Here is a 25,337-nt window from a genome sequence, read left to right on the forward strand (position 1 = left end):
AATGTTCTTACTTGGTTGGACTGTCCTTTATTGTTTTTCTTTTGGACAGGTCTCTTCTGATATGGAATGGGTCACTTTAATAAATAGCCATGTTCTTTAACCCATTTTAATTAAAGATCTTTAATGAATCCTGCATTGCTCTTCAAAATAAAATTAGCCTGACTAATTGACTTGTATATGAATGAAATAGAATCTTACATGATGTGATTATGACCTTTCTCCAATCTGGTATGTTATAGTGTAGCTCCCAAATTTCCAGTCAATATGCCAATGTCAAATGGCTGCTATAAAGGTTGTAGTTCAGTATATTTGGAAGGCACAAAGGCACAAATTATAGAGAAAAGGCTAAAATGTGCGACTGAAATTTAATTTAAAAAGCTTATTTCAGTCAACATTCAGGGTGTAAGTTGTGTTGCGTACAGAGATATTGAATGAAAATCCGGTCTACAAGCAAGGAGCAACTGTATTGAGCAATAGCATTTAGGCCCTTTCCAGCACACTCTGGAAATAATGTTGAAGCATTATTTGCATATTTCCCCCAGCATTCAGGGTCCTCATTTTACTGACCTCAAAAGAATGGAAGATTGAATCAACCTTGAACCGTATCAGGATTGAACTCCAGGTTGTGGGCAGAGTTTGCCTGCAATACTGCATTTTAACCACTGCCCTACCAGGGCTCTTTCTTAGATTTGGGTCATTTGATAGAGCAGACCATGTTGAACTAGAGGTCTACTGATTTGCCTTTGATGGAAACATTAAGGAACTAAAAAATGCCGTAGTGTGAAACCAGCTATGCATATAGTGCAGCATTGAAATTTGGTAGTTTTTCAGCAGACACATCTCTTTCTCTAGAGCAGAGGTCTGCAAACTTGGCTCTTTTAAGACTTGTTGTTGTGTCTTGTCCGCTCTCACCGCAGCCGGGGTCTGCTTATCTGCTCCCGAACACGGAGGAATGTATGCCTCCCGGCCCCAGTTCTGGCTCCATGCCCAGACAAGCTGCAGAGGAGGGAGCATCCCCCGGCCCCAGCCCTGGCTCCATGCCCAGGCAAACGGAGCAGCTAGACCCCTCCCCCTCCTCCACAGCATGTGAGCCTGAGGAAAGTTTACTTCCAACAGCTGATTGGAGTGACCCTCGCATCAGAAGATTGGATAGGCGGAAGCAACAGAAGGAAGGGAGGGGCAGGACTTAATGAGTGCTGAGTCATGGAGCCACACCCCATGGCCTATATAAAGGATCTGCTTTCTGGCAGTCTCTGAATCAGGCAAAGTCGAACTTATCTTGCTGAAGTCACTTACTGGTCTCCTGCCTGCTCTGAGGACTTTGCTAGGACTTTGGGCAGAGCTGCAGAGGCAAGCCTGATTCGGATTGCCCTGACCCGGCCGTCAGCGGAGGAGTGGGACACGACACTTGTGGACTTCAACTCCCAGAGTTGTCCACAAGTCTTAAAAGAGCCAAGTTTGTAGACCCCTGCTCTAGATTAATACATTCAGCAAGGAAATATCAAAAGTGATATACATAGATATGTAGACCATCCTAAAATGTTTACAGAAATGAATTAATTCCGATGTGTGATTGGGATGAGGTTGGTAAAACTATCGTGTCAAAATTGTACATTAAAATGGAAAAGCTTAACCTTAAAACTCTAACAGAAATAAATTCCAGTCTCTATAGCAGCTCTTTACCTATAAATGATAATTTTCTTAGAATTGGCTTCTAGAATTGAATTAGAACTGAAAATAATAATTGCAGAGAAAAAAGGAGATAAGAAAGTGATTTAGAATTAGTCCAAGATATTCAGTCACTGAGTCTTCAGGCATTTAATGAAATGGAAAATGGGGAGGCCCGTGTTACATGAATAATGACATAATTAGAATGCAGTGCAGAAAATGTACAATGTATAAAATAATATTGTGATTGATCCTTGCAGAGGATTGCAATTCCCAGGTTCAGTGTCTTTTTTTTTTTTAGTGTGAAACATGTTTAAGTAGAAACTTAGGAAACCCAACATCTGTGAGGTGAATTTACAAATACTAAAAATAATTAGAAGCCCACAGGATACCTCAAGGTTCAAAATAAAATCCTATTGGTAGCTGTGCACATTGCTATGAATTAACACTTGTCATTTCACATGCAATAAACAGAGTTTGTTCTTTGTGTACTGCTATTTATCAATGAAGTATATTCTATTAACATAGCTAAAGAAATGTTAATGTCAGGAGCTGGAACTCTCAGTGTTATAATAGATGAAGAAACTAATGTAATACCTATTGGTTTGTAAATAAAACTCTGCTGTGTTCTGCAGAATTTTGCTCTCTTGAAATATGCATCAGATTGTACCTCAGTTGTGTCACCTTTAAAATGGATGGATTTCAACTCTCAAAATTCCCTTGCAGAATTCTGGGACTTGAAGTCCACACATGTTAAAGTTGACAAGATTGAGAAATGCTGGTCTAAACAAACACTGATCTAAACTGGTCTAAAGAGCTGAAGAAGCTTCTTGGATGAGAAGCAAAACATCTTCAAAGAAAAACCAGAAAGTCCAGTTGCCTCTTGAAAAAGCACCTTTAGGACATCCATAACCTGGATGACTAAGAATCTCCATAGACACTAATTCAAATAGTTTATAGACCTGCTACCTAATGTTGCAGATACTTGGTTCTTCCCCTTGCCTCTTTCAGACTCAATAAATGAGCTGCGGTGGCACAGTTAGAGCGCAGTACTGCAGGCTACTTCTACTGACTGCTGGCTGTCTGCAATTTGGCAGTTCAAATCTCACCAGACTCAAAGTTGACTCAGCCTTCCATCCTTCCGAGGTCGGTAAAATGAGGAGCCAGATTGTTGGGGGGCAATATGCTGACTCTGTAAACCGCTTAGAGGAGGCTGTAAAAGCACTATGAAGCGGTATATAAGTCTAAGTGCTATTGCTAAAAGGTGACTTTTCATTATCACATCAAAACTCCACATTAAGCCTGTGTGTGCAATCAAGCCTTCCCATACTGTAAGAATCAGGAAGATTTTCTGTGATTTGATTCAGTTCAATGCCTTCTTACATTCCTAGAAATTTACATGAATGTACCTGTAGGGGCTGCTGGAATTAGAGGAGTAGGCGGTCGAGGCTACTTGGCTAACCCTGCCCTGGGTCGCGGATACCAGCTTAAAGGAGAAAAAAGAGCGGAGGACAAACTCTATGATCTTTTGCCTGGAATGGAGCTTACACCGATGAACCACGTCAGTTTAAAGCCACAAGGAATAAAACTTGCTCCACAGGTGGGTAAAACAGATCTAAAGGAAACATTTCAGCTCTTGATTACTACCTACCCCATTTCTATAAAAAATCTTTGCAGACTGGGTGTTTTTGTTGTTGTGTTTTTTCTATTTGATTTCACTACATGCAGTTCTGACATAAAACAGCATTCCTGCAGTAGTAATATTTTTTCATAACTCCCTTCATGAACTGGTGGCACAATGAGATTATGCTGGACATAATAATGTTGGATTAGCGGAAGTCATCTGTGAAAACACACCGTTTTCTGTACACACAATGCCATGTTATTAGCTGAGAACCCAAATAACTTGCAGGAAAGGATCGTTTGCACAGATCTGAAAACTCTTTACCAAAGGTCAAGGTATTTGTGCTTGGCAGAGAATATGGAGCAAATGTTTCTAAGGTTTTTGTTTCGTTATGTTTATTGAGTCGATTTTTTAGTGCAATTTATGGAACAGTCCGTGCAGTTTTCTTGACAAGATTGCAATGGTGGTTTTGCTACTGCATTGCCTTTTTCAAAGAGGCTTTCTGAATTCCCAGTTTAATATTGAAACGGAGTGACAGTACCAGGTCATCTTGTTCCATGCCTATGGAAACATTGGAACTGGAGTCTTCCTCCTCCTAGTCCAGCCTCTTAACAGCACCAGCACTCTTAAAACCAACACCAGCACATCTTAAAATTAAGCAAATATCTTTAAAGTAAGTGATGCCTTTTAATTGTATTTTTAAAATGTTTTTATTGGTTGCATTATAAGCCACCTAAAGTCACTTTACTGTGAGATGGGCAGCTACATAAATATGCTATATTAAATTAAATAGGCAAAGTTGTATATCTTGACAGATTATTGATTAAAGATGAGAAAATGGGTGGAGAAATTTCAGAGAAGGTTGATAGGCTGCAGACAGTATGTAGGATTCTATGTGGAAGGAATGCTTATACAGCTAAGAATAAAAGCATGCTTCTACCCCCTTGGTTATATGGAAGTGAATCTTGGGTTATCAGGAGAAATGAGATGGGCATGGGGTCTTAGCAAATATATGTGATAAAATAAAATGAGGCCCCGAATCAATGAGGCTTTAAATGAAAGTACATGAAATACAGAAGAGAATAATCAATAAAAGAGAAGTAGGTTGAAATAGTTTGGACCAGAAAATGATTCAGGCTTGAATTTCCAAGCAAATATATGAAGCAATCAGAATTGATTAGAGCTGGAAAGCAATATATGAATCGATGTATGGATGACATGGAAGAAGAGTAGCTTGTACAAACAGAAAAGTATGGGAGAGTATAGTGTCAAGTAGACTTTTCCATAATTTTATATACAGGGAGCACATGGTTAAAGATGCACAGTGGTTAAAGATACTGACCTTGTCAGCTGAAAAGCTGACAGCCCAGTTCAAAACCTGAGCATCAGCAGGCTCCAGTTATTTGCCCCAGCTCCTGTCTACTTAGCTATTTGAAAGCATGCAAATGAGAGTAGATATATAGGTACTACTTCAGTGTGTCTTAGCATATAGTCGTGCTGGCCACATGGACCATGGCAAGGTCCTTGGACAATGCTGGTCCCTCAGCTAAGAAATGGAGTTGAGTTGGACGCAACTGGACAATCTTTACCTTTACCATTATCTCCTGCCTGGAATGTCTATTGTTCACTACTTCTGTGATTTGCATACTGTCACTCCATAAGGGATGATTATACATGCATGGAAATATCATTAGATTCATTTTATTATTATAGATATTAGAAGAAATCTGCCAGAAGAATAACTGGGGACAACCTGTTTACCAACTTTATTCTGCCGCTGGACAAAACCAAAGACAACTCTTCTTATATAAAATCACTATACCTGCCCTTGCCACTCAAAATCCTACAATGTAAGTAGCTAATATATTGTAGATGCAGTAAGTACATTGTAAATATAGTAGATACATTGTAAGACACAGGGCTTAACTGGGGTTGAGTGGCTTTGTAAGTAAGCCATTACAATACCTGGATAATTTGAAATTGCAGAAGAATTAAAAGGATGTGGGAGAGCAGCTACAGCAGCCTCTATATTGAAATTCCATGGGGGAAAAAAACAAAGATTTTTGATGTTTAGGTTTCAAAATAAATAAAAATGAATTTTGGTACGTCGATGCACATACATGTATCTACAATTTTGTATGTATGTATACATACATACATATAATCTTGGAAGACTGAACAAGAATATAAATGACATTTAAACATAAAAGGATGTGCCTTTTCATAGCCCAACCAATATGGCCAAAGGTGAAGGATTTTGGACCTTACATTTCACTGATATCTGGAGGTCCGTATTTTCCCCATAAAATCTAAAACCTACACAGCCAAATGGCTTCTCAATGTGCCAAGAATCCTACAATGCTAAACTAATTCTGCATGGTTTGGTATCTGTGCCTTATAGCCTGATAAACTGAGGCATATTTATGTGAAAATAATGGCTTGGTTTAAGATACCTACCTAAACGGGGAATTTTTCTCATCATTGTTGGGATTCTGGCACATAATCTTATTCTGTATCTAATTTTACTGTTCAGTGCAATTCCTAATCCCACTAAATGCTACATGTATGATTAAAATACCATACGATGAACTCTAAAAGCAGATGCAGAAGAAACAGAGGGTGAAAAATAAGCTTTGACACACTATCCCATTCCCACTAACTCTTTTCTCTGGTTAAATTAAGGATTAACAAAGAGCCGCAACAAAAGGGCTTTGAAACCAGCAAACACTGAAAAGAGAAACACTTACCAATCTTGACTAAAATCCAATGCATTTCAGGAAAAAGAATCTTCCTTCCCGTAGTAACATTCCAAAAGCGTACATAAAAATATACAAGATTACATTTACATTTCATGCTGAAATAATTTACAAGCTGGTATCTGTATCACTACTTTGCTGGTGCAATTTATTAATGTAGGATTATATTAAATTATTTTACAGGCATCCCTTCACACCACCAAAGCTAAGTGCATATGTCGATGAAGCCAAAAACTATGCAGCAGAACATACTCTTCAGACATTGGGGATTCCTACTGTAGGAGCAGAAAACTCTGCCACTAATATACCATTTCCTGGTATGTAATGGTTGTATTTTGCATTGGACTAATTTAAATTAAACTAACAAAGTTTCGCAAAGAAGCCTCTGCATAAAATCATCTGAAACTCTGGTGACTCCTTAATATTACAGCATGGTGAGGCATGAGGAAAAGAATGGATGCTAAAGTTTCTTTTTGTAAAATGTAACAATCCAAACATTTTCCTCCTCAGGGTAATTATATGTGATCCTATAAATTGTCTATTCATAAGAAAATTCTAAGGAATTTGCTCTTAGAAGAATGGGTACAAGTTTGCAGTCTGAATATGTATTTAAAGGTAGCAAAATCACAGTCACATTGAATTCTTGCACCTTTGCAAGTATTTAGCCGCTTCTCATTACGATAGTTCTATTTTTAAAAATCACTGTTTCCTTTGCCAATTAACAGCTTAGCCGGACTGCTACTTACTCAACTACAAATAGAAGTAACTGCACGTAATCAAAATAAATCTTGATGAGAGAAATGAACACAACTTCTCTGAAATTCAGAGCTTGAATTAACACTTTTGGGTTATTCTAGTAAATGGCCTTTTTGCTATCACATACACATTATTTTCTTTAAATTTTGGCAACTAGTGGCAATAACACCTACAAAGTGTGGATGTGTTGCTGTTGTTGTTGTTGTTTTTGATTATTGTTGGGGTTTTTTTTTGTTATTGTTGGGGTGTGTGTGTAAATCAATTGACTCATTTTCCAGTTTTGCAAGTCATAATTACACATCGCAAATAAGAATGAGTGTTGACATGCAAACAACGGTTTCTGTGTTAGGGTACTATTTTTTCAGAGTGAATTCCTTATCCTACTTTAGTGATTTCAATAAAGCCTGAGAAATATAACAGAGGAACATGGATAAACACAAAGCTTTGAGTCATTTACAATTTTTTCACAATTACTGGAAAGCTAGCTAGCTAGGCCTAGGCCAGGGGTCTGCAAACTTGGCTCTTTTAAGACTTGTGGATTTCAACTCCCAGAGTTCCTCAGTCAGCAAAGCTCTGGGAGTTGAAGTCCACAAGTCCACAAGTCTTAAAAGAGCCAAGTTTGCAGACCCCTGGTCTAGGAGGAGGGACAAATCTTATTTGGAAATGCAAGGTATGGAAACACCTAGCAGCCCCCTACAGCAGTGTCCCCCAAGCTTTTGGGCACCAGGGACCGGTTTCATGGAGAAAGGTTTCTCCACAGACCAGAGGGGACGTGATGTTGTGTGCTGCCTGCATTCCATGGATGCGGCTTCACTTGTTTGCGTGGCTCAGTTGCTGGCATGCAGTGGACCAGTGCCATGGATGGGAACCCCTGCCTTATAGCCATAGATAGACAAATATGCATGAAATCAGGACAAAGTGATAGTTCTAATGCTCAGATAGAACTATAGGTAGTCCTCGATTTACGACCCACAATTGAGCCCAACATTTCTCTCGCTAAGCGAGAAATTTGTTAAGTGACTTTTGCTCCATTTTATGACTTTCCCTGCCACAGTTCTTAAATGAATCCCCGCTGAGGTAAGTTAGTTAACACGTTTGTGAGGCGAATCTGGCTTCCCCATTGACTTTGCTCGTCAGAAGGTTGTAAAAGGGGATCACTTGGTTCCGGGACACTGCAACCATCATAAGTATGAGTCTGTTGCCAAGCATCTGAATTGTGATTGCAAGACTGTGGGGATACTGCAAAAGTCGTAAGTGTGAAAAATTGTCATAAGTCACTTTTTTTTTCAGTGCCGTTGTAACTTTGGTCAGTAAATGAACTGTTGTAAGTCAAGGACTGCCTGTAATCCTCAGAAGGTTATCGAGCAGCGGTATGGGGAGGCAGGGACGGTGAAAAGCCAAGATGACAGCTTTCATCGCACAGTCAAGGCTGCCATCATGACTTTGTAAACTCTCCCAGATGTTCCAGATGTTGGGATCTGATCCTTTACATTACCATCTAAAAACCTGGAATGATTTGATGGAGAAGATGCATCCATAGAAAATTACTGTAGGGTTAAAGTTACCTTGCAGTTATGCTGACTATGATAAAGAATATCCGTCGCTATGGGTTCGCTCATGGGCGCATGTGTGATCTCTCCTGTGCATGTGCTCTTCTGCACATGCACAGAAGTGTCCGGGCGGGTGGGTGGAGCCTCTTGCCGCCACTGCTACCAGTTCACCAGTTCACCAGTTCACCCGATCCGGGGCGAACCAGTAGCAATCCACCACTGCTATTTATACTATTTAATATATACATGCACTTAATGAGAACCAAGGGGATGCGGTGGCTTAGTGGGTAAGATGCTGAGCTTGTCGATCGAAAGGTCGACAGTTCAGCAGTTCGAATCCCTAGTGCCGCATAACGGGGTAAGCTCCCATTACTTGTCCCAGCTTCTGCCAATCTAGCAGTTCGAAAGCACGTAAAAAATGCAGGTAGGAAAATAGGGGCCACCTTTGGTGGGAAGGTAACAGCCTTCCATGCACCTTTGGCATTGAGTCATGCCGGCCACATGACCATGGAGATGTCTTTGGACAGCGCTGGCTCTTCGGCTTTGAAAAAGAGATGAGCACCGCCCCCTAAAGTCGGGAACACATATGTGCGAGGGGAACCTTTACCTTTACCTTTACCTTTAATGAGAACCAAAACTTTCTGGATTTTACTTATATACAGTATATCTTTCATGTTAAATTACTCTCTCTCTCTTTTTTTTTTTACATTACTGGAAACACAGTATACATACCAGTCAGTGCTTTTGATTAATACCTGCAAGGAATCATTCAGAAGCATCAGGGCTTTTTAAAAAATTTAAAATCCATCCTGTTTCCTGCCACAGTGGAAAATCAATTTGTCTAGGCTTGTTCGAGCTTCCGCATTATGTAAGATACACTGATGTTTTATTGAACTCAGCACCATTTACTGCTTAATTACAATGACCTTCCATTGTCATTGTTCATTTAGTTGGAACGCTCTGAAACATTTTATCCTTTCAATTCAGGTGAACCTAATAGTCCAATAAAAACGGTATCGGTTAGGATCATCAAAGCTGATATAAAATGCATCATTATGAACTACCTCATTCTCTCCCGCTGCCCTTGAATAGGCAAAATAAAAGATATTTGTAGAAGGGAAAGGCATGTAACAGAATAACAGAAAAACAGAGTTGGAAGGGACCTTGCAGGTTTTCTAGTCCACGGGTCTCCAACCTTGGGAACTTTAAGACTTGTGGACTTCAACTCCCAGAGTTCCTCAGCCAGCTTTACTGGCTGAGGAACTCTGGGAGTTGAAGTCCACAAGTCTTAAAGTTCCCAAGGTTGGAGACCCCTGTTCTAGTCCAACCCCCTGCTCTGGCAGGAAACCCTATGCCAGGGGTCATCAAACTTGATTTCATTGAGGGCTGCATCAGGATTGTGTTTGGTCTCAGGGGTATTGGGGAGGCATAGCCAGCTTGATGTCATTCATTTTTTAAAAAAAAATTATTTTATAGACAAACATACATTTAAAACATCAGTCATTCCTTCTGTGTGATGTCTCGGTGTTTTCTTCCTGACTCCATCTTTCGTTTTTTTCTTCTTTCTTCACTCCAATTTAAACTACTACCATTTTTCTACAGATACATTGTTATCTTTTTCTTACATAATTGTCCATTGCTCATCTATACCTTTCTCTTAACCAATAATAAAGTTTATCCCATATCTTAAAATATTCTGAATCCTTTTTCTTCAATCGTCAAAGTTACTCTGATCATTTCTGCACAGTCTAAGATTTTTCTAATAATTTCTCCTTCCAGGGGTATTTTCTCTCCTTTCCAATTTTGCGCAAAAACAATTCTTGCTGCTGTAATTACCTGTATAATCAAATAAATATTTTCTTTACTAATTTTCTCTGGTAGGATCCCCAATAAAAACAACTCCGGTTTTGAATCAATATGTTGTTGGGTCATTTCTTCTAACTAACCCTAATAGTTTTTGGCTTCCGGGCATGATGTCATTCATGTTGGGAGGTTCTGTGGGGGGCCAAGGGTTCTGCCCACAAAAATGAGCTCCCAATTTCCATTTTAGGCTTCAACGACCTCCTGCAACCCTCTGCCAGCAAAAATGGAGCTTGCGAGGATTGCACATGGTCCTCCTGAGCTCTGTTTCTGGCTGTGATGGCCTCCTGCAACCCTCTGCCAATGAAAATGGAACTCATTAGGGCCGCACGTCGCTCTCCTGAGCTCCATTTTCGCTGGCAGAGGCACCGTGGGCTGATCTTTGCTATTTCCAGGGCAGCTCTGAGGGCCAGATGTAAGCACCCCGCAGGCCAGATCCTTGAGTTTGACACCCCTGTCCTATGCCATTTCAGTTGCTATATGAGGCATTCAGTAACTGAGGGCTATCTGTACACATATAGCATTGGATTATATTGGTGTTGCTGACTAAAAGTGCTGGGATTTGTTGAAGAAAAGGCATAACAGTATTGTGTGTTATCACTGCAGATGAACATCACTAGTCAACAAACATAGTCAATATTGCACATTGCTGTAGATAAAGTAGGAGTTGTAGGTAGGACTGACAAACTAGGGTGGAAAAATCCAGATGACCACTAGATGGCCGGAAAAAGATCATTGCTGCCAACTAGTGGCCATCTGAATTTTTACAACTTAGTCTGATACTGTAATAATTTATTTCCTTACTGATTAGTCAAGAATGGCCAAATCCATGCGTTGGGTTTTAAAAGCGTGCTTAGAAAATAATGTTTTGGTGAAAATATTATTGTAGATTAAAATTATGCATAAAGGACTGTGTCAATATGTACCATTCCAGTAAAAAAAGTTTTCTTTCTGAATTTTTTCTCCAGGATATATGGCTAACACAGCTGCCACTGTCGCAGCTACCCAGCTTAAGCAAGCAGTGAATCTAGGACAAGATTTGGCAACCTACACAGCTTATGAAGCTTATCCAGCCTTTGCGGTAGCTACTCGTAATGATGGTTATGGAGCCTTTTAAATATATATATATATATATATTTAAATATATATTTACATGTACATGCCTACAGTACATACCTCCAGCTTTATTTAAATAGCTCTTTTTCATTTCTTAAGCTGTGACTGGAATAGGAGCTATTCCAGGTTAATTATAAGTCACCCTTAATTATTCTTAATTGATGGTAAGGCATAATTTGATATGGCAAGAATTCTTTGCTTTAGTTTAGCAAGGTAAATAATGGTTGAAAGTGCTGTACTTTTTTTTAAAAAGCCTTTAACACGGGGAAAAATTATCATAACTAGAAAGGAAAGAAAACTTTTTCAGAGGGGTATCTGTCTCTGTGTGTGTACAGTATTTATATGTATCCTTGATGGCAATTTTCAACAATTACCACTTTCAATAATACTTTAGTAGTAGTATTGAAAGTAATCGCTTGTAATAGCTTCATAACTTCAAAGTCTTCAAAGCTTTTTAGGCTTTTAGGAGTGGAAAGATCTTTGAAGTTGTGAAGCTATTACATTTCTGATTTTCTTGTCGTAAAATGTTTTGTACAGCTACAAAATTGGAATAGCCGGATTGCCACAACTCTAGGAGCATATGGTAAAAAATATGTGAATGCATTTATAGCATTGCTGCCAGGCTGATCTTGGGCAAGATGCCCCATATAGTGAGGATAGGGACACACGAACACAGTTTCAGGCACTTCTTTAATTGTTTCTTTCAATTTTCCTCTCCTAGCACCATTTTTCTCTAATTTCTTGTTCAGTATAATGCATGTGCATATGTACTAGTAAAAGAGTAGTACATCTTTACTAAAAGAACACCCCTTGCAAAGAATTCAATTTCCTTTTCCATGTGCTGCAATTATCCCTCTTCTATAATTTGACTTTTTAAAGAAGTATATTATGTGCCAAAACATATTTAAGGTCACTTGAAGTTTGACTTTTAGCAGTTAATCTAACGTCTGTAGATAGAATAGAATAGAATAGAATAGAATAGAATAGAATAGAATAGAATAGAATAGAATAGAATAGAATAGAATAGAATAGAATAGAATAGAATTTTATTGGCCAAGTGTGATTGGACACACAAGGAATTTGTCTTGGTGCATATGCTCTCAGTATACATAAGAAAAGATACGTTCATCAAGGTAAAATAAATCAAGATAAAACTGTGGTTGTAGCCATCTGCACTGGTCACCACCAATAACAAAATCTAGAGTACAGTCCTATACATAACTTCGCAGATATTCATCCTATTGAATTCAAAAAGTCTTATTCTCAATATCAACCCATTGAAATTAGGGTTTTTAAGTGCAACTTTGAGTTGGGTTGGTACCACTGTTGATTAGCAAACTATAACTTTTCACCTAAAAATAAGCTGAGGTTAATTCAGTGGGATCTACTTCTAAGTAGACATATGAAAAACTGAACTGTTTCTAAGATGTAGTGTAAAACTCTGCCATTACAAAATATAGTTTTTAAATTGACCATTTTTAATCTAAAAATAATGTTTCCACCATTATCTTAAAACAAAAAAATCTGAGCTTAAAATACAACAATAGAACTGAAGACAATTTAATTCTAAGAATTCATAATTATTTTTTGGACTAAAACGAAAAATATTTTGGAATGATAGTTTGAAATATCCAAGGAGGTCACACGTGCATCTTTATTCTGAAGCAAAATCCAAGCATTCTGTTATAGTTATTAGAAAGGAATTATATCAAATTTCCATTTAGACTGCCATTACAAGTTATCTTTTAGTTAAATTTTGGAGTACGTGTTTCATTTTAATATTGTAGCAAACCAGATGAAAAAATACTCATCAACTAAACTGCATATCTGATATAAAATAGTTCTATTTTCAATCTCATTTAGCTACCGGTAGTTCATTTGCCTATGGATTTCAAAGAAAAAATTCTGTATACCTCAGCGAAAACCAAAGCAGATCTGAAAAAACGGCAATACGTATGAAATTAAGGTTGAAAATGGATGTGAATTATAACAAACATGATTCATACACACAACCCACATTTTTCCAAATTTAATACCTAATTTGGCTCTCTTTTTTTCTCTGTTCATAAAATATATTCATGAAAAGTCACAAATTATGAAAGTTTATTCCTTTCTGATGTTATTGTGAATCATCATGAGAATAGAAGGGGCAACTTGATGGGTTCTTAGCAACTCTGCCATGTCAAAGTGATTTTTTCTAATCAAAGCTCCAGCAATGCTCTTTATTGCTTGTTTGGCACATATTCCACTTGCCAAGTTCTTGGCTCATTTCAGTTTCTCTTCTTGTAAATGATTCTTCTTTATGATTTGAGTTTGAAGAGTGTCTCTCTCCCTTCCAGATGTACTATTATCAAGCTGATTGGGGAATCTGAACTTGTATCTTGACCTTCTCAAATCAAACGTCAACATTAACAACTACTGATACATAAATATAGTGTAGGCCAGGGGTATCCAACTTTGACAACTTTAAGACTTTGACAAATTTAAGACTTCAACTCCCAGAATTCTCCAGGTTGGCTGAGGAACTCTGAGAATTGAAGTCCACAGGTCTCAAAGTTGCAAGGTTGGACACCACTGGTTTAGGCTATTTGCTATTGGACAATAGTGTTGATTAAAATGGACCACGAGATAACTAGCTATTGCGAATATACATTTAATGTGGGTGACGAACCATCACAGGTGCCTGTTCTAAATGTGATGATGCCAAAAGGATTAAATGTGCAACACATTTCATAATTGTTTTGCAACATCTCATGCAAATAGATGAGGATGGGCTTATCACAATATTATAATGAATATTTCATTACTAGCCCACCACTACCAAGGCTAACAAAGGGGTTTATATTTCATTGTCATCGTGGCAACATTTTTATTTTTCTTCTTGAAGTCATTGATGGCCTTCCAGGAACCCAGAGTCCCCTTTCAAACACCCCAGTCAGCATCTTATAATGAGATCTGGTCCTTATGATCCTGTTGCCTCTATATTGTAAGATACCGTCTCTCTGGCCAATAGTGCTTAAAAGAGCTTTTATTGTCCTTCGGTAGAAGAACACAAGAACTGAGAATTTAACTGGCTTTCAAATGCATTCAGTTTCTGAGCCAGAAGCATACTAGTAGAGAACGAATGGCACAGAAAGCTGTGCTAGCTCATTTGGTTTAGTACTGCCTGCATTTATAAACTGTGATTCTCGAAGGGATCACTACCTGGTTATGGCCAGGAATTGAAAAGCACAAACTTTCCTGTTGCTACATCTCTAGGAGCGCCTTATTCAAGAGATGGCAGGATTCCCTACATCTAACCGTGTCAAAGTACATTTTAATCAGGAGGAGCTTCTGTCACACTCCAAAGGAAATAAGGACTGCTGCCTGCGGTATATTTTGATGGCGTGCAACTGTTAGGGCTACCAAACAAAATCATTTTGCAATTAAAAAGACATTGTCTTAGCCACAACATGAGACAATTTAAGAACGCCCCATTTCCTAACTACAGAAAATCTGTTAGATGTACCATAAAGGAAAACTTTATTCCAAACAATTCTTGGAAGAGTTGAATTATTTGATTTTTTTCGCACAGGGATATGAAGCCCATTGTTAAGTGGGTTTTGCCCTGTTTTATGACCTCTCTTGCAGCAGTTGCTAACTGAATCATTGCAGTTATTAAGTAAGTAACCCAGTTGTTAAGTGAATCGGGCTTCCCCATTGACTTTGCTGGCCAGAAGGTTGCAGCAGCTGATCACATGATCCCAGGACATTGCAACTGTCATACATATGAGCCAATTGCCAAGCATTTGAATTTTGATCATGTGGCCATGGGGATGCTGCAACAGTCCTAAGTGTGAGAAATTTATGGTCATAAGTCACTTTTTTTCAGTGCTGCTGTTACTTTGAATGGTCACTGAATGAACTGTTGTAAGTCGAGGACTACCTGCACTCACCTGCTATAATCTTCAATCTGCTCTTGTCCAGATATCTTCTGATTATAATACCCCCAGATTTTCCAGGCTAGCTTATCCAGATCCCTTTTCAGCTTGACCTTATATCTGCAATAGACTTTTTTTTCTAATTTATGCCTAGCTAACCTTTAGATATTGCATACAAGAGCTCAATATAAACAAAAAGTGGGGGGAAAGATAAATGACAGTTCTTCAGCAATTCCTAAATACAATAAATAACCCAATAAATATTGTCTTTAGAAGCAAGCATTTCATTCATAATGGCATAAAGGGAATATTGTGCAGTGTAGAGTATAAAAATATATTTTAGAACCAAAATGCAAGCAATGGTGAAGTTTTTGCAAGGGATGTGATACCTCTCTCAAGACGTATTCTTGGTGCTGGCAGAAACCGGCCTCAAATATATGACTGCCATAGGTTGTATTATCAGTGTTATCCCAGTGCTGTAAAAATTACGGCTTACTGGTTCCTCGTTCACGCTTTAAAAATATGCTCACTCGCTGTGCATGACTATGCTTAGCTGCATTGATCAAACTTAATGCATTGTCCATTCCTTTTCTGGTTCCTGGTTCCAATTTGGAAATTTCTGTGATTTTAAGTTTGCGCCAGACAACAGAGGAAAAATGTTTAATATGACACCAATATTTCCCAATTTTATGCATATTTTATATTGCTTTAATCTTGCTCTCAAGGCAACCTTGAGCCATGATGGCACAGTGGTAAGAATGCAGTACTGCAGGCTAATTCTGCTGACTGCCGGAAATTCAGTTCTCACTGGCTTGACTCCGCTTTCCATCTTTCTGAGGTCAGTAAAATGAGGATCCAGATTGTTGGAGGAAATATCCTGACTCTGTAAACCACTTAGAGAGGGCTGTAAAGCACTATACCAAGAAGTGGTATATAAGTCTAAGTGCTATTGCTACTGCTAGTGCTCTCTGTTATCAGTTCTTAACATGTCAATCTCTGAAGTCATGCCAATGCTGCCTCTGCAAATTGCAATGACTTATCTAGCTATCAGATAAGAAGATACTTTTTTAAAAAAACCAGTCCATGGTTTAAAGACCTTTTATCCACAAAGCGGAAAAGTTACCAGTGATGTGTTCCAGATCTTAACCTTTCCTATATTGATATGAGTCATTATGATCATGACAAAACTGTGTAACCCAGGCATATCAAACTCGTGTCATCACGGCACCATCATGTGACTTATCAGGATATTTTTCCCCCCTTCGCTAAACTGAGCGTGTGCTTGGCCAGCGTGTGACGCATCCAGCCCACAGGCCACGAGTTTGACAGCCCTGGTCTAACCTGTTTGGTGATTCATGAGTAAACCATCATGTGGCTGCCATTTTGTCTGCACATGTGTTTGTGGTATGGAGCATTTGTTGCAGTCTGAAGAACATTTCCCACTGCTATTTTAACATTTCACTGTGTGGACAAAACGCAATGAGGGTCAGTCTCAAAGTTGTTTTAAATCAGTCTTACTAATTATACACTTATCAAAGCTTCCAAGGATTACTGAATTCTCACATCTGATGTGTAAACATAAAATAGGTCTATTGAATTAAAATTGCTTCTTACTTCTGTTAACTATATTATTCATCCGTTTCCCCATGCACATTATTTATATACAGTAAGATAAAGCTGATGCCAACATAGAAACAGTATTAAAAGTGTACATGTAAAAGCACTTATATTTTCATATTTGTATTAGTCTTTGTATAGAACTATAACACTGTAAAACCAAACATAATTACTTTGATTTGACATAACAAATTGTTTTGAAAACAGAGTTCACCAGTCACATCTTGAACTGTAAATAACTAAGGAAAAAAAACTTGTCAAATTACAGTCTATTACTTTTTCTGTTAATCAAACGGATGTTAAGAAATTATTAAATATTCTTATATAGAAGTGTCAAACCCTTTTATACTGTGTGGTTAGAATGATATTTCAGTATTGCCATCCTTGATGCTCTTCCTAGAGATGGATCAATCAATCTGGTCCATGACAATTTCTTGTATATGAAGTATTGTTTCATTCTCATCAATTTTTCATTCCAGTCTACATTTATTAAAACTAGCCATGCATTCACACATACCCATTTCTTTAAGCTGTGCATTTAGAACACAAAATTATATAATCTATCTTTTTTTCTGTATACACATTTTGCCAATTTATGCATATCTGTCACAGATTTTCTTAATTTATACATTTTAATGCAATTTTCAACAGGTCGATACTGCAAGATTTGGAAAGGATACAAACTATACAATAAGAAGTTCTGATCTGCATATCCTATAATTATTGTGTTAGTTTTTTAAATCGAATCCTTCACCTGTCTAGCCTCAGCCATACTGAATCCTTAGCATTAATCGTTAGCATTTAGCGTTATCTCTTCTACTTTCATGGAAACCATTTGTCCTAGTATTCATCTGCATATAAACTAAGTTTTCTTTTCTGACATTTGAAACCATACCAGCCAACATTTCACAGAGGAAAACAGGAACTCTTATTTATTAGTAATGTACTTATCTTAGATCAAAGATCAAAAACCAAGTGCCAAGCTTTGTCCTTTCTCCATTATTACATACTGCTAAGGAGATTCTGCGTACTTTATGCTGAATTCATTTATTTTATAGTAGTCTATTCCATTTTGGCTTTTAAAACACGTAGGATAATAAACCGTTTTCTTTATAAACATAAAAAAGAGAAAAGAAGCACACTTTTTGGAAGGCTTAACACTGAATTTAATTTAGATCTCATTGTATTTGCTACAGCAGAGCTGCTATTTTAAAATATTTGAATTTTCAATAGAATCTTAATACACAAACAAAGGGTGCCTGTACAGAAAACGTTTTCTCTGTTACAGGCCTTCAAGCTGTTCTCGTCCATTTGATTTAGGCTAGAGTTGTGTCCCTTGACAAAAAAAATTGTCCAGATATAGCTACATATTCTCAGTGGAAAACTGCATAGCACTTTCTGACGTAAGTTGGAAAGGAGAAGCTTTGGAGGCTGGGACTATGACTCTTTCTGATCAGAGTGGGCAGGATTTCAATTCTGTCTGAATTCAATTCTGCATCCCTAGTTCATATGAACTAGCACTGGTCTCTAACCCTCAGTCCTACCAAGATAATCTTTTTTTTATTATTATTTTATAGATTGATATACCTAAAATTGAACTATAAGCCAATCAAACCTCCCTAGCTTGAAAACCTCATGAAAAAATACATATAATAGTAACATTTAAACCTGACAGTCCTTACAGGGATGAAAATATGGTTACCATATTAATATGAAATACTTACCCAACTCCACAATCTGATGCGTAAAAATGTTGTGACCCAGGCCCCAGCAGTATAATCTGGAAGCACCACTCATCTGTAAGGAGGACCAAAAGGACAGTAAGCATTGACAATGAGGACAGCCTATTTTATTCTGGTATAATTTTTTGCCAGTTCACAAAGAAGGGATAACTGTTAATTCAGCAGTATGGAAAGGGCCTAAAATATAACCCTTTAACAAATAGTTAGGTAAGCAGAAGCCCGTACCTCCTATATATGGTATCTTTCTGCCAAACAGACCTTTAAAAAGCCTAGTTTAGCATGAAAGCAAATTGGATCAAATTGGGATTTCATAGAATCATGGGGCTGGAAGTGACCTCAGAGGTCTTCTAATCTAGGGGTGTCAAACTCAAGGCCCACGGGCCAGATCCGGCTCACGGAGTGCTTAGATCTGGCCCGTGGGGCCACCCTGGAAACAGCGAGGGACCGGTCCTCAGTGCTTCTGCCAGGAGGGCTGCGTGCAGCCCTTCTGAGCTCCATTTTGCTGGCAGAGTGCTCGAGCCACCACAGGCTCCCCCAACACGAGTGACATCAAACTGGCCATGCTCGCTCAGGCCACACCCACCCCAGCCCCCCACGGTCAAACACAACTCTGATGCAGCCCTCAATGAAATCGAGTTTGACACCCCTGTTCTAATCCAACCCCCTGTTCAGGGCAGGCGCCTTATCCCATCCCAGTCAAATGGTTGTCCAGTGTATTTTTGAAAACGTCCAGTGATGGAGCACCCACAACCTCAGGAGGCAAGCGATTCTGTTGATTAATTGCTCTCACTGTCAGAAAATTTCTCCTTACTTTTAGGTTAGATCTCTGAGAAACTTCCACCCATTACTTCTTGTCTCGCCATCTGGTAGCCTGGAGAATAAGTCAATGCCCTCTTTAAAAGGCTACCATTTAGCTTGGTTTTGACCTGTACATTTCCTTCATGTTGTATTCAACTTTAAATGCCAAGGAACATGATTCACTCTAGACCTTGTAATATAAAAACAATCTTAACAGCCTCTGCTTACAGTCAAGGCTTCTTCAAAGCATGAGAAAATTGTGTTAGAAATCTATCCAGTCCTGACCTCTTATGAAATTGGAGTACAAGAAACCTCTCTTAATATACTATTTTGCTTTTCATGAACAACCAAATAACCTAACTGTTATGTTTTCTAAGTTTTTTTTTTGCAAAACTCTTTCTAACTCAGCCATTCAACCTTCTTTGTCTAGCTCAGACAATAGACTAACAGTAAGATAAGATAACCTTTAGTGCCACTTTTTTCTGTGAACACACTGGCACAGATTTAAAAATGAAATTCCGATGCCCGCTCTCAAAAGAAAACACACACACACACACATTAATCACAGTCCATTTTGAATACATAGCAGACAAAAGAATCTTGAGAATTAACAACAGTGGTACGTTTCTACTGGTTCGCCCTGCTTTGGGTGAACCGGTAGTGGCGGCGGCAGGAGGCTCCACCTACCCGCCTGGAAACCATCACGGATGCTCTGCACATGGGCAGAAAATTCTGTGCATGCGCAGAAGCACTGCACATAAGCGAAGCAAGCTAGCATACACGCGCTCACAGTTCCGAATTGGTAGCGAAGGTAAGTGGAACCCACTACTGGTTAACAAGATTTGTTTGTTTGTTTGTTGGTTGGTTTGTCAACAAGCACAAGGAAACAAGTAACAGTATAGACATAGACATGGCTGTAAGAGGCAAAAAATGATAGTTCTAAGGCTGCAATATATCACTCCAGAACACTTAAGATCACATTCCCAGATTTATCGCTGAAGGCTTCAGTCTCTGTAGACCAGGGGTGTACAGAAGGTTGTGTAGACCAAGGGTGTCAAACTCAAGGCCTGTGGGCCGGATGCGGGGTGCTTAGATCTGGCCCACGGGGCTGCCCTGGAAACAGCAAAGGACTGGCCCATGGTGCTTTGCCAGTGAAAATGGAGCTTAGGAGGGTCATGCTCCATTTTTCCTGGCAGAGGGTTGCAGGAGGCCATCACAACCAGCCTGTTTTCGCTGGCAAAGTGCTTGGGCCACCACAGGTGCCCCTGACATGAGTGATGTCAAGCTGGCCAGCGATGAAATGTAAAATTTGTTACTACCGGTTCTGTGGGCTTGGCTTGGTGGGGGATGGGTAATGTGACTGGGTGGGTGTGGCCAACTTTTTTTTTTTTACTTTTAAAAGCATTTTTTCTACAACCTCTTCTGCCGAAGAGGTTATTTAAAAATGCTTTTAAAAGGCTCCTTTGACGATCCCAGCTGAGTTGCCTGATCGTCAGAGGCTTTTCTTTTCTTTTAAAAGCATTTTTTTTTGCCTTTAAAAATGAAAAAATGCTTTTAAAGCATTTTCTCGGCTGAAGAAAATGCTTTAAAAGTTAAAAATGGAAGAGATTTTTGCTACTGGTTCTCCGAACCACCCGCCGCCATCGATACTGAATAGGGCAATCCGGTCTGAACCGGGAGCATTTCACCCCTGGGCCAGGCCCACCCCGGCCACACCCACCCCAGCCCCCCAAGGTCAAACACAACCCTGATGTGGCCCTCAATGAAATCGAATTTGACACCCCTGCTGTAGACAGATTTCTTTAATACCTGACACACTATGAATTCCAGTTAAAATTAACTCTGCCAGTGGCCCCTCCTTGTGGAAAAATTCATTGAGTCTTCTTTCAACATGCTTTAAAAATATCCTCGTTTAAAGACCATCTGAAAGGCACAGACGAGAAATAAAAGAGAGCAAGAATGGTCATAAACAATAGAGAGGCGGCAGACAAAAGCTTGCTCCACCAGTTTTGTGATTATATTTCTACTCTTAATAGGATTAAATAGCTTTTCTTATGTTCATTTTTTTAAAAAAAAATCAATCAGCCCATTGATTTATCATATCCGTCACTGGCTATGCTAACTGGCAGCAGCTCTTTAAAAGAAGAGTTCTTTGCTAGCATGCTACTCAAGATACATTAATTGGAAAAGTTCCATATTGATTCTGGTCCTTCCATGGCTCAAAGAATGAACAATAAGTTATGGTACCTCAAGAAGGTGCAAGTGTGACCTGCAACCAGTGGTGGGATTCAGTTAATTTAACAACCGGTTCTCTGCCCTAATGATTTCTTCCAACAACCAGTTTGCCAAACTGCTCAGAAAGTTAACAACCGGTTCTCCTGAAGTGGTGCGAACTGGTTGAATCCCACCACTGCCTGCCATCAAATATCACAAATTTATCCTCAGCTTCTAACCATAATCTTCCATTCAAGGTTCCAGACAGTCTACAATGTTAATTTATTTTTTTATAGTACTGTGTTTTCTTTCTGGGAAATAAATTAAAACAAACTTGAGTACAGGAATTTGAGTAATAATAAAGTAACAATGGAGCCTTTAAAAAATCTTCTTTGAGCTGAGCTGCGCGATCATCAGAGGGTTGTTTTTTTTACTTTTAAAAGCATTTTCTCGGCTGAAGAAAAAATGCTTTTAAAAGTTAAAAAAAAAAAACCTCTGATGATAGCGCAGCTCAGCTGGGCATGGGGGCGGGAAGAGATTTTTGCTACTGGTTCTCCGAACCACCCGCCGCCATCGATACTGAATAGGGCAATCCGGTCTGAACCGGGAGCATTTCACCCCTGGGCCAGGCCCACCCCGGCCACACCCACCCCAGCCCCCCAAGGTCAAACACAACCCTGATGCGGCCCTCAATAAAATCGAGTTTGACACCCCTGCTGTAGACAGATTTCTTTAATACCTGACACACTATGAATTCCAGTTAAAATTATCTCTGCCTGTGGCCCCTCCTTGTGGAAAAGTTCATTGAGTCTTCTTTCAACATGCTTTAAAAATATCCTCATTTAAAGACCATCTGAAAGGCACAGACGAGAAATAAAAAAGGGCAAGAATGGTCATAAACAATAGAGAGGAGGCAGACAAAAGCTTGCTCCACCAGTTTTGTGATTATATTTCTACTCTTAATAGGATTAAATAGCTTTTCTTATGTTCATTTTTTTAAAAAAAAATCAATCAGCCCATTGATTTATCATATCCGTCACTGGCTATGCTAACTGGCAGCAGCTCTTTAAAAGAAGAGTTCTTTGCTAGCATGCTACTCAAGATACATTAATTGGAAAAGTTCCATATTGATTCTGGTCCTTCCATGGCTCAAAGAATGAACAATAAGTTATGGTACCTCAAGAAGGTGCAAGTGTGACCTGCAACCAGTGGTGGGATTCAGTTAATTTAACAACCGGTTCTCTGGCCTAATGATTTCTTCCAACAACCAGTTTGCCAAACTGCTCAGAAAGTTAACAACCGGTTCTCCTGAAGTGGTGCGAACTGGTTGAATCCCACCACTGCCTGCCATCAAATATCACAAATTTATCCTCAGCTTCTAACCATAATCTTCCATTCAAGGTTCCAGACAGTCTACAATGTTAATTTATTTTTTTATAGTACTGTGTTTTCTTTCTGGGAAATAAATTAAAACAAACTTGAGTACAGGAATTTGAGTAATAATAAAGTAACAATGGAGCCTTTAAAACATCTCCTTTGAGCTGAGCTCGACTCCTAGGGATTGTATGGATTTTGTTTATGCAGGCCAAAGGTGGTGGTTTGGCATTCCCTGGGATTTCCTGGTGCTCTCTATCCAAGTACTAACCAAGCCTAGTCTGGCTGAGCCTCTCAAGAACAGCAGGTAGCATAACGTATTCCAAAAAGTAAAAAAAATCTTTTAAAAGGCTGACCTAAATATTTTCCCCCCAAAAGCGGAATGCATGTTTTTGGTATCTCCGAGCTATTTTCAGGTGCAGCCAGTTTGCACAGATCTTAGCAGATTTCAGCAAACTTGAGTATTCTTTGGTGAAGGGAAACTCTCTCACGGATCAGGGTGCTTTGGAGCCAAAACATTTATTAAATGTTTAGAAAGATAATGGCAGTCATTTGTATTTGCAGAAGCAACAACGGTGACAGATTTAAAAGTTTGTTTTGCCAGTAGTTCCATGGTATAAAGTTATAAACTGTAAATTCTGAGTTCTGAGGACCTGCCTCACCCTAATGGGATTGGCCCACCCCACTCTAGAAGACTCTAGAAAGAGTGCAGAGAAGAGCAACAAAGATAATTAGGGGACTGGAGGCCAAAACATATGAAGAACGGTTGCAGGAACTGGGTATGTCTGGTTTAATGAAAAGAAGGACTGGGGGGAAATGATAGCAGTCTTCCAATATCTCAGGGGCTGTCACAAAGAAGAGGAAGTCAAGCTATTCTCCAGAGCACCTGAGGGTAGGATAAGAAGTAATGGGTGGAAACTGATTAAGGAGAGGAGCAACCTAGAACTAAGGAGAAATTTCCTGACGGTTAAAACAATTAATCAGTGGAACAACTTGCCTCCAGAAGTTGTGGATGCTCCAACACTGGAAGTTTTTAAGATGTTGGATAACCATTTGTCTGAAGTGGTTTTCATGACTGAGCAGGGGGTTGGACTAGAAGACCTCCAAAGTCCCTTCCAACTCTGTTATTCTATTCTATTCTATTCTTTTCTATTCTATTCTCTCATTCTATTGGATGAGGCTTGCTAAGGACTTACCTGTCAAAGGTAAGGAGCCGTGGTGGCTCAGGCTGTAAGATAGCCTGTTATTAAAACACAGCTGCCTGCAATTACTGCAGGTTCTAGTCCCACCAGGCCCAAGGTTGACTCAGCCTTCCATCCTTTATAAGGTAGGTAAAATGAGGACCCAGATTGTTGGGGGGGCAATAAGTTGACTTTGTAAATATACAAATAGAATGAGACTATTGCCTTACACACTGTAAGCCGCCCTGAGTCTTTGGAGAAGGGCGGGATATAAATGTAAATTAAAAAAAAAAAGAAGAATTTCAGCTGGCAGGTTGAGGAGAATGGCCTCAACCTGCCAGCCCCCACCCTTTGGAATGTTCTGCCACCAGAGATAAGATCTGCTCCCATCTTTTTTGGCCTTGGCCTTCCAAAAGGGGCTTAAAACCTGGTTTTGCTGGCCAGATTGGGGCTCCGATGGGGGTGCTCTTTTGTGGAGGAGGTTATCAGGGTAATAGAGAAGATCCCATCCCTGTATCATTCATCCCATTGATTTTTAGTTCTTACAAGTTACTAATTTTAACTTTGTATATTTATCTTTTTACTACTTTGTAAGACACCTAGAAGCACTTTAGAGATGACATGGGTGGCATATAAATTTAATAAATAAAATTTTAACATGTTATAAAGTTGGATTTCGCCTGCATTTTTAGTTATCCCAAGTAGAGGTAGCTATATGGTTCCTACCAATCAGGCAATCCAGTTCAAATCAAGCACCATTCATAGAGAAAGTTCTACAGTGCTAAGGTGTAATTTATTACAGGATTTGAGATTTCATGCACCTAAGAAGCTGGGTTTGTCAACCTGAAGAGTTGGTAGGTTTGTCAACCTGAAGAGTTGGTAGTTCGAGACCCAAGTACCATATGGCAGGGTAAGCTCCCATGCTGGCCCCAGCTCCTGCCTATCTCACAGTTTGAAAGCATGCAAATGTAAGTAGATAAATAGGTACCACTTTGGTGTGAAGATAACAGCATTCTGTGCTTTGGTGTACAGTCGTGCCAGCCACATGACCACAGAAGCTTTATCAGACAACACTGGGTCCCTCGACTAGGAAATGGAGATGAGCACCGCCCCCTAGAGTCAGATGATACAACTGAGCAGGGGAAACTTTTACCTTTTTAA

The 25,337-nt window shown here is 39.2% G+C and overlaps 1 protein-coding gene across 2 annotated transcripts in view; it reads left to right on the forward strand.

Moving 5' to 3' along the window:
* Positions 1 to 11,331, forward strand: part of A1CF (APOBEC1 complementation factor) — a 35,142-nt gene extending 23,811 nt beyond the window's left edge. The window contains exons 8-11 of one of the 2 annotated variants that reach the window (XM_058188122.1): positions 3,060 to 3,268; positions 5,006 to 5,142; positions 6,232 to 6,365; positions 11,183 to 11,331. In XM_058188122.1, the coding sequence (XP_058044105.1) occupies positions 3,060 to 3,268; positions 5,006 to 5,142; positions 6,232 to 6,365; positions 11,183 to 11,331 (629 nt within the window). The remainder of the gene's footprint in view (positions 1 to 3,059; positions 3,269 to 5,005; positions 5,143 to 6,231; positions 6,366 to 11,182) is intronic. The other variant, XM_058188123.1, reaches the window with a different exon arrangement.
* Positions 11,332 to 25,337: the final 14,006 nt, after the last annotated feature.

The sequence above is a fragment of the Ahaetulla prasina genome, chromosome 6 (genome assembly GCF_028640845.1).
Source record: "Ahaetulla prasina isolate Xishuangbanna chromosome 6, ASM2864084v1, whole genome shotgun sequence".
NCBI classification, from domain to species: domain Eukaryota; kingdom Metazoa; phylum Chordata; class Lepidosauria; order Squamata; family Colubridae; genus Ahaetulla; species Ahaetulla prasina.